This window comes from Crassostrea angulata, chromosome 6 (assembly GCF_025612915.1).
Source record: "Crassostrea angulata isolate pt1a10 chromosome 6, ASM2561291v2, whole genome shotgun sequence".
In the NCBI taxonomy this organism is placed as follows: Eukaryota; Metazoa; Mollusca; class Bivalvia; order Ostreida; family Ostreidae; genus Magallana; species Magallana angulata.
In genome coordinates this window covers 51,233,354-51,243,660 of record NC_069116.1, presented here as the reverse complement: position 1 = coordinate 51,243,660, position 10,307 = coordinate 51,233,354, and the positions used below count along the sequence as shown (strand labels likewise).

General features: G+C 33.5%; 1 protein-coding gene across 1 annotated transcript; it reads right to left on the bottom strand.

The window, feature by feature from the left end:
• Positions 1 to 4,412: 4,412 nt before the first annotated feature.
• On the bottom strand, positions 4,413 to 6,696 carry LOC128189221 (zinc finger protein 569-like). The gene is made up of 2 exons (XM_052860748.1): positions 6,599 to 6,696; positions 4,413 to 6,064 (listed from the first exon to the last, which is right to left on the bottom strand). Exon 2 carries the CDS (start codon positions 6,047 to 6,049, stop codon positions 5,102 to 5,104), a length of 948 nt encoding a protein of 315 aa, XP_052716708.1. The 5' UTR covers positions 6,050 to 6,064; positions 6,599 to 6,696; the 3' UTR covers positions 4,413 to 5,101.
• Between the last annotated feature and the right edge of the window lie 3,611 nt (positions 6,697 to 10,307).

Sequence of the window (10,307 nt, the reverse complement as noted above, 5' to 3'; positions counted from 1 at the left end):
TAATGAGTTTCAGAGACACCAACAACACAGTTAATCATAACAAATGATAACTGTCATGTTGTAAATTTTGTATTTACACCCACCCAGTAAATTCAAAATTTACAACATGACATAATTATTCATTGAAATGGCAGAGTGCGCCTGTATTGTTACAAATTATTCATAGCTTTTAAAAATGCATTCACTTTTCAGTATGTATTGGATGTCGTCGGTCCTGTAACACAGCGTTGTTCTTAAGCCATTATATACGCTCTCAATCAGGGATATGAAACATACATGGAACATCCATATGTTATTTAGTTCGCTTTCGCGACTAAAAATATAGTGCCAGAAACTTCGTAGAGAATTTTTTTTTTATTTAGAAGTAGATATAATTTAACTATTTTGTTCAAAAGTACATATCAAATTGGTTATATAAGATTGAACGTTTCACTTAATCTTGCAAAGATAAAAATACTCAAAACACGTGAAGACGTTTATATATTTATGCTCATATGGTGCATGAATTAGCAAAGTGTATTCATAGAAAATTGAACGTCGCAGATTGCCAGTGCAAACATAAAGGAAAATATACACTGAATGTAAATATAAAGATATGATATTCTTGTTCGCGAATCAAATGGAAAATGATATAAAATCAAAGTACTGAGAGTACTGAAAGACGGGGTCTTGAAAGTTTGAATTTGTAATTGTCCTGGATTTCCTCGAATATGCTTCCAAAATTTATGAGTTTGAATTATTTGTTACAATCTATGTTAATTCGGCTTTTTTGCAATTGTCTGATACTTTGTCTAAATTTTACTCTATCCCGGCCTTCATAATTGTAGAAAATTGACACAACGGTATATTATGTTAAATAAGACTCCAAGGAAAAATTTTAAAAATTACTACTGACCGGGAAAATCAAACAACTATATCAAAGTAGATAATTTTAATCATTAGATTTATTCAATTTTGTGATCTAAGGGAAAATCCACAAGTCGGACGGTATCTGTAATAAAAGTTTTATGAAAACCCCGAAAACTCTAAAACTGCTGAATTAACAAACAAAGTGAACATTTGTATACTGGTACTGTACCAGTTATCGACTAAGACCAGTTATCGGCTAAACTGAGAGTTCGGGTTTATAGCACGCGAATATCCGAGATTTTTCAATTCAGTCGTCTTTTTCGACTAAAGAAAAGTAAGTTTGCTTGAAAACTTTCTTAAATATGATTTAACAATGAGCTTGAACGATCATTGTTTACCGCTGATTTACATCTTTGCACTTTCAGCAGTGGGGGGAAGTGGCGTAATAAGTTAAAACTAGATTATGACATCTTTGTGATACGTTACTATATACCTTCTTTGATTTGACATAACATCAATACATAATACATGTACAAACAAAAAGAATTTATTAAACTCTAAGAGATACATAGCGCAGTTGAACGCCTGATTGCACAATATTGTGTATTGAAAAGTCAACGATTTGTGTATTACCGTATGATAACAAACGAATAATTTTATGAGTTTTGTTAATGTATTATAACCCTTACTACCTTAAGTCTGACCCAAAAAGGGCCATAATTCAAAGTACATTATGCAGAGTATCAAATCAACATGTGCAGGGATTTTACTATGTTATTATCGCAAAGCCGATAACTAATACAGTAAATTGTAAAACATGGCAAATTCGGGGCGTGCTAAAAAGCACAAAAACAGTATGTTTTGAGTTGATATAATCTAACAGATGGATAAACAAGGAAATCACCATTTAATGTATGTCAAGTTTTATCCAAAAAAATCAAGAAACAAGGAAATACGAAAAGAAAACGTTAAATTTTAGCTGATAACTGGTACCGAAAAAAAACACAGGCACCTGACGTTAGAATTATTTTTTTTACAATAAGATTCCAAGAACTTTGACAATAAAAAGATTTGTCACGGTCGCCATTTTGATTTTTAAGATCGACTTATCTGACACGATTTTCTTCATTTGCGATTCATGCAAAATTAATACATGTAGGTAAAAATAAATCCGTTCGCCACTTACTACTTTTTGTGTAAACTCGTGCATCACCTACACGAATTACGATACAACCGTTCCTTTAATTAAAAATCATACTCCGAAAATCAGAGACATAAATAACAGAGATTGTCAACTCCGCCATTAGCGTGTAAATGTTACGGGACCAACCTTACTTTGAGAACTACAAGTGCAACAGCAATCTTGTATAAGTCATTAAATTTGAACCTGATAGTAAACATGAACATGAACCTGTAAATATTTTAAGCATGTTTTATTTATGAAATATTTACAAAAACTCTTTATTTAGTTTTTTAATTACTTTTTTAAAACTTATGGACTTTTCACAAAGTAATGGTATTGCATTACTTTACTCATGTAATGGTAATGTAATGCATTACTTCAAAAAAATTAAGTAATGGTAATGGTAATTTAATGCCCTAATTCATGAAGTAATGGTAATGTAATGCATTATTTTACAATGTAATTCACCCCAAGCCTGATTCCAACTAAGCCGGAAAACATGAACATTAACATTTAACTTGGTTCTTCAATCGATAAGATGGTATATATATTATATGATGTATAAGTCTTCCAAAATGTATAATTTATTGTACATTTTGCTTACAATGCATTGTTTAAAATTTAAATTCAGTTTAATCAACTAAAGAGCCAACGAACGAGAAGGCAAATTCAAACTTGTTTTTATTTTCTTTGTACTTCCTTTAGAGACGAACAGCAGTCATACCGCAAGTAGACTGAAAGCCAATGAAACACCTATTTAATTTGTAAAACATCCGTGTATAACCCGAACCGATTTTAACTTCGGCTTGCACATGAAGTTTGGTAGTATTAAGGTAAAAGATTGTCAAAATATAATTCACAACTTTTCAAAAATGGCACATTGCGTTTGGGAACTTTAATTTCGATTCCACCATCAACCTCTTCTATTGATTAATAAGCTCGTACACCAACTGAATCGTCAACGGCGCTGTGCATTCAGTTACGTAACTCATTCCACATTTGAACCCGAGCAAGAATATTTTGATCAATAAAACTATTTGTTTATTTTCTAAATAGAATTTTGTTTATACACAGAGGAATTAAAAAGATTTAATGCATGTTTTTATAATACATATTTACTGAAATGCATGAAAACTTTCTGCACTATTTTCTTACGCGTAGACTCAATTCATGTGTTCTACGCGTGCCTTCCGGTTTGAGACTTCGGCGGACAGTAAACCAATAGACGGGGTCACGTGACCCCGTCTAAAAATCGCTTTTTGGAATTTTTTAAAATATATTTTTCAAGATTACTTCCACGTTGCAATCTTTTAATTTGAGAGTCTGTTTTATAGTCCGATGCTGTAAACATATAGCAACGAAGTCTGATTTTTGGCCAACCTTGGCCGATTCCGTCACCTACGAGATACGAAGTGACCCGCTGTGACGTAGCACATACATAACACATACAAATTCATGACGGGGGAGGGGGGGGGGGGGGGAATAGGGCGTATTAAAGCTTTTGCACATTATGACGTGGAAAGGAATCTCAAGTTGAAATGAAAGTAATCTTGTACAACAGCTAGCAAAGGTATGTGAATGTCTTTCTACTTCATAAGATATCATGATTTCAAAAATCCACAGGTGCGTGAGGACAGGAACGACCCCACTTCCATCACCGACCCCAAGTATCTAGACCCCCGGGACTTTACTCCTTTATTGAATTAAATTATTCTTTAGTAATTAGTCTAGATGTAATTAATACATTCATTGCGCAAAATTACTTAAAACAAACACTTTTTAAAAAAATCAGGCCGTCTCTATATGTCTGAATTTTCAAAATATTTGTTATAGATAATTTTGTGCAATGAATGTATAAATTAGATTAAAAATATGCCATAAAAGGATAATCTAATGAAAAAAAGAGTAAAGACCCGAGGATCTATACTTGGGTGTGGGGGATGGAAACGGGTCCTGTCCTGTCCTCAAGCGTCTGTGCAAATATATACTCATATTTAGCCAGTCACACTCTTAATTTTTCTTTTTATTTCAAATATCTTAATTAGAATTATTTTGTTGATATATCAAACCTATTTTCTACCTTTTCACAGCAAATTTTCAGTCTTTCGATCATTTGATTATGTGAAGACATTCGATCAAATCTTACCCTTTTTACATTTTTAGGGGTTTTTTTCAGAAGATAAAAATATCACCTGAAATACACAACATTAATATTCCATAACGCTGCAGAGAAACACTTCTCCAATCATCGCTACCTTTAGATTTTTTTATGCAATAAGTATACGTATCCTATACAGCAACTATCTGACAACTGTCCATGCTCCAATTAAAGAAGCTAATTCAAATTCAAATAATTTTAAACATATAATCATCAAAATATATATACATATTGTTTATTATAGGTACTGAAATAAATAAAATTGATAAACAAATTCCCCAATTAGGTCAACTGTGTATATTCTTCAAATGTTGTTTGAAATATTGAAATAAAAACTACATAGAAACATTATATGTGCAGGTATTTATGCAATCTTCACTTAGACCATTAACAGTTTGAATCGTTTAAAAAAAAACAATAAAACAAAAAAATATTAAACTAGAAGTGTGTTATATTTATAGAAAGGCGAAATAAAGATTTTTTAACAATCCAGAATTTAAAATAAAAGGAAACGATGGCGACAAAGAAGAATTTTCCGCCTTATTTATCATAAAGTCCTAAATTTGTTGTATTTTACTAGCCAATAAATAAAAATTCAGTCACGTTCCAAATATAATTACACTGTTGCAAATACTATGTATAAAACATTCTATTCTCGAATTGGTTTTTTTTTTGGAAATGATAAAAAAAAAAAAAAACCTTGTATAGAATTTTACAAGTACGTTTATTTTATATATATCCACTCTAATACAAGTATTAAGTAATTCGTCTACCAAAATTGTTTGTACTTTAAAAATCAAGAAACGCACCTAAAGTACTAAATGATTTAGAAAGTGTGGTCTATTATTGAAATCACACGCAATAGTCATAATTGGTCCAATTCCACCAGCTGACCATGCTGACAGTGCGTGTCACTGCACTGAAAGCTCGCACACTCGTCCCTCTCGATGTTTCACCAATAGAGACATCCGTGAGAAAGATTTCTTGCAAAATTTACATCCGTATTTTTTTACTTCTGAGTGAGTCTGAAGATGAGCACGAAGGTTCGATCTGTCAGCAAAAGCGCGACCGCAATGAGCACAGGAAAAAGGTTTCTCACCCGTATGCGTGCGCATGTGTCCTTGTAACAGCCATGGTCTCGAGAACGCTTTGCCACACAATTTGCATTTGCACGGAAGTGTATGAGTTCTGATGTGCATTTTCAAAGCCCCAAGAGAACCATACGATTTGCCACAAAATTTACAGCTGAAGTCTTTCTTGATCTGTGTGGTACAATGAAACTGTTTGTGTTTGGACAACCCACCGAAAGTGGAGTAACTCTTTTTGCAGTGGTCGCACTGGTAGCGAGGGGTGGGTGGTATTGGAACTGCCGGGTACTTGCTGAGATTATAGAGACCGATGGCACTCATGTCCGATCTAGTGCATAACCAGGAAGACACATCACTGAAATAACCGACATACGGGTTCTGATGCTGAAGGGAGTTCAAGAAATACGGAAAATTATGAAGACTTTGGCGATGTGCTGGGTGACACAGACGCTGTGAATACCAGTCCGCGAAATCTCTTGTAGCGAGAGACGGCGGGAGGCAGGGCTTTGCTGTGTCTGCTACACGGTGGAGAGGGCCGTTCAGTTTTGTTACAGGGGTAAAAGCACTGATATCCAAATTGACACTTGAAGTAACTCGCGCTGTATTGTCTTCGCCGTTTTTATCCGGGTCCGATGGTTTGTTGCAGAGACTGTCCAGAATTTCTCTGATCGGATCTCGCGGTCTGCTCTCGTTCTTTACTGGTTCCATTTGGGGGCGAGGCGATGTGTTTATTGCAGTAAAATTATTTGAATTCTTTGGCTTTTTGTTCATGGTGTTACTGTAAACCTTTGAAGAAAAAAAATAAAAAGATTATGATATAATATTATTATTAATAAAATGATTCCCAAGATTGAATTGCTGACAAATAAACAAATTTTAAATATCAGATTAAAGGTTTAAACTGTTCTTGTAATTTTTTAAAAAGAGCTACTAGGTTAATTGTTCCTTTTCCATACTTTAAAGAAGTGTTTGAAGATTTTATTTTCTTCACTCTTCTACAGTTTCAAAGAAATAGTGTCGCCTTTTTGCATCTATATAACGTTATTTTAACCTACAATGACTGGGAACGTGTGGAAATTATAGGTTTCTTTAGTTGTTTTTTTAATGTATTTTATGTTCTTTTTTGTTGTTGTTGAATTTTTAAAAAACCTTTTACATTAGTCCAAAAAATCAGGAGAACTATTTAAAACATTCTGATCTTGAAATTTATAAATTCGAATGAAAATGGGAACATACTTAGAAGCTTAATAATTTGAGAAAAGTTTGAAAAAGTTTTGAATATTTCTAAAAATAATTATGGTAAAAAGGAAGGAATCTTACCTTTATGCTTCAAAATTTCTTCACCATATCAACTCAAAGGTTCACGCAAAAATTTGATGTGCATACAAATTATTCCTGCTTTATGCAAGATCTTCAGAAAACAATGTGACGTCACATGGCCAGAACCAATCACTGAGCGAAGAAGACAGAGATTAATCATGCATGCATGTATAGTCGGCTAGCGGTTTAACCCTCCCACTGCGCTTCTCAATGGTGTAAAGTACCGAGAAATTCTGAGTGCCATCTTACCAATCCCCATAGAGCATCTGCCAAGGGTGGAAAATGACGACAAATATTTGCCGATTTCATGCTTGTTCCATGACATTTAAAGAAATACGAAGAATTGGGAGAATTCATGACTTTTATCGCAATTTCTTGATCTCTTTTTTGAGGTTTAATTTCTTTTCTAAAAATCACAGAAAACATTAGATCTCGCAGTTATACTAGTTGGCACCCCCCCCCCCCCCCAAATTAAAAATCAAACAAACAAAACAAAACAAAATAAAAAACAAAACGATCATACTTGTACGTAATTTTGCATTGTAAGTTTAGTTTCAAAAATAAAGAATGGTTTTGTCGTGTTTGCGTTAATATCTATCAAGTAAATTTTAAAAAAAGGTTAAATTAGGCCAAGGAATCGGAATGAAAAAGAAAAAAATCCAAATAAACTAATATACAAAATGAAATACTTCGAAAAAATATGTAAAAGCTCTTTTAGTTAAAATTAAAAACAAGCAATTAATACATCTTACAAGATGGCCCGTGACAGATGAATAACGGAATAAAAAAAAATGTAAAATTTATATCCCGTAAACTACAGTAAGGGTTAAGTGTAACCGTGATTTTTTGCGAGACAATGGTACAATACTCAAATTGGATATATTGAATTATAAAAGGATTCGGAAGCAAGTTGTGAAACCTGTAACAATCCGTTTTTTATTGATTTATTTATTTAATCGAAGTGGCTGTATAATAAAATAGATTTGTACATGTGAAAACTATATGTTAAAAAAATTACCAATAAAAAGCTGGCTTAGATTTTGCATGTTTCAGCAGATAGCTTAATTAAAAGATTCTGACTCAGACTTCAACTCTTAACCTGTTGCTCTATTACTTTCATTTCTGTAAATCTCTCCTGTCAACATTACCACACGGCCACTTACCTATATTTACTTACCAGGTAGTCAGTGCGCTTACAATTGTTCCGGCCATTTCGAGCACTTGCTAAGTGTCAATAAAGACCTTACATCGCATTTAAATATTTTCCCGTTCATGCGCATCATTAGCTCTTCAAATAGAAATCGTTTGGTTTCCTCGGAATTAACAAATGTGATTTACTTTCGAAAAGAAAATATTGAATTGAAGTTGCGTTCTTTTGCGATTTTGAACAAATTTGAAACGAAATGTTTCTCAAACTTGTCCGGTATCTGTTTTCATTACAAATGACGGAAGTGTTAGATCTTTGTTTAACAGTATATTATCAGGAATTCGGAATAATTAAACAAAAGTAGGGCGGATGGTTTCTTATCGTTACAAGCATTAAAGACAAAGAGAAAAAAATTCCGCGGAACCTTTGAGGAACCCTTTGCACCCAGGCAAAAATGTAAATGTTTACATGCATGCATAAAAGTGAGAATGTAGCCGGGTGCTGTTAGTCCGGATTATCATATCATATGATGAGTGTTGTTGTGGAAATCAACAGTATCTCGCTAAGCAAATAACAAGGCGTCACCTTCGTTATGGCCACCCCGCCGCGAATCTACCTCCCCCCGCCGCGAGCCTAATGCTGATACCGCTACACTTGTTTACAAAACACCGGGAATGCAGTCTCCGCTTATTTACAAATTAGCCATATGCGCTGTTTAATTATTTCTAACAGCCGCACGCGCGAGACGTGCATTTTTGATTGGCATACGAGATGTTGGAATGTTTGTAGTCGTTACAATTTTACCCCTCATGAATTCTCCTTTTCGTGTTTTTTCACTCATTCATATCTTCAACCACAGATATTTCATTGTTCTGAAATGTTTTCTCCACGAAATATCATTTCAAATAATTGACTCAGAATTTAACTTCTTTTTTTAAGGGGGGGGGGTATAAAACTTATTATAAAACAAAATTTTATGAACATCCAATGAATATGTACGGGAAAAAAATATTTTTAATGATGCATGTATTATTAACAAGTGACGAACTCATTTCAAAGAAATTTATACATGTAGCAATTAATATATATGTTCTTTTATAGTATCCTTTAGGTTTTCACAGCATATAACTTTGCTCGTTGATTTGTAGAATTTTCAATTATCAATCTAAGGCATTACGCATAAGCAATGAATAAATAAATAAAAACAAAATCGTTTTTACAGTGTTCTAAGACACCTGAGCGAATTGTTTATTAGAACCAATGCAGGTAATTCTGGATATAATAAGTTTTAAAACACAAAAGAATTAGATATAAAAGTTTATGACTGTGTATTTCAAGCATTTATTCTAAAACTGTAAAATTATCTAGATGACTTAAGTAAAACTTGTACCAGAAAATATTTTCTAAAAATGATCACAATTATCACAGTCTTTCGATTAACGCTAGATAACTGACATGAAAGAAAAATGGCACAACAATCTTGATGCTTTGTTGATACTCATGCATGTACATAAGCACTTGTAGACTAATATCGTTCATTCTCTTGTTTCTCTTTCATTTCTTTTACGAGTTTTATTGAGCGCCACGTGATTCCACTTGGGGTAGAGCGTGGATTGATGGGGGAATTAGCAAATGGACAGCTGAACAGGCGCTGATGGGGGAAGGAGAACGGGGCGATATGCACTGTGTTCAGTTACACATTTCATAACAAATGTTGATGTCAATCAGCTAGCGATGATCCCTCTTAGAAACAGGTCTAGAACAATTCCGGATTGTTTTTACTTCCATCTAAAATCGCCTTCCCAGCTAATAGGTTTCTGGTTCGGCTAAATGACTTATTTTCATGATGATATACTTGCCACGGCCTCCACTTGTTATCAGCTGATGGGTGTAGGTCGGAATTAGGCAAACACCTTTTACCTGATCCATCGTGCCAAGTCTAAATGTATATCTAATCATTCGAAAAGTTCAGTTTTCATAATATTTAGCGGCACTTTCCCTTCTGTATTACACACAATATGTACTTAAGTTGTAGAATGTTGGTACCGTTTATAGACTCCGTGTAGTTGTTTTGAAGGTCTATGAAGTATATCCAAATTTCAGATATCTAGAAATGCATGTATATCATAATTCTTCATACTGCTCACAGAAAGTGGGATTTTTTTTTCCTTTGAACTATTTGCTCAAAGTGAGCAAAAGAAGTTTCTGAAATATTACCTGCTAGTATTTCACGAAACAAATAATGATAATGAACCTTTTGAAAACGTGGATTTCATCTAGTATATGCAGTATATGTAGTTTAAGAAATTACTTACAAGAAACAAACACAAAGTAAAGAAATCAGAGGCAACAACTTGATTTCTTTGAATAGCATGATACAGTTATAACCATATTTTTTTCAACTGTTCGAGAAAAAAAGAAGGAAATGAATTCAGAAAAAGAAGAAAGATGGGATTTTTAAAAGAGTGTCAAAACCAAATTGTTGCAAAAAGCGATTTCCTTTGACTGACGGATACACTTGTCCCGGATGATAATTGATGTTTTCACTTGAGAATTCCGCAG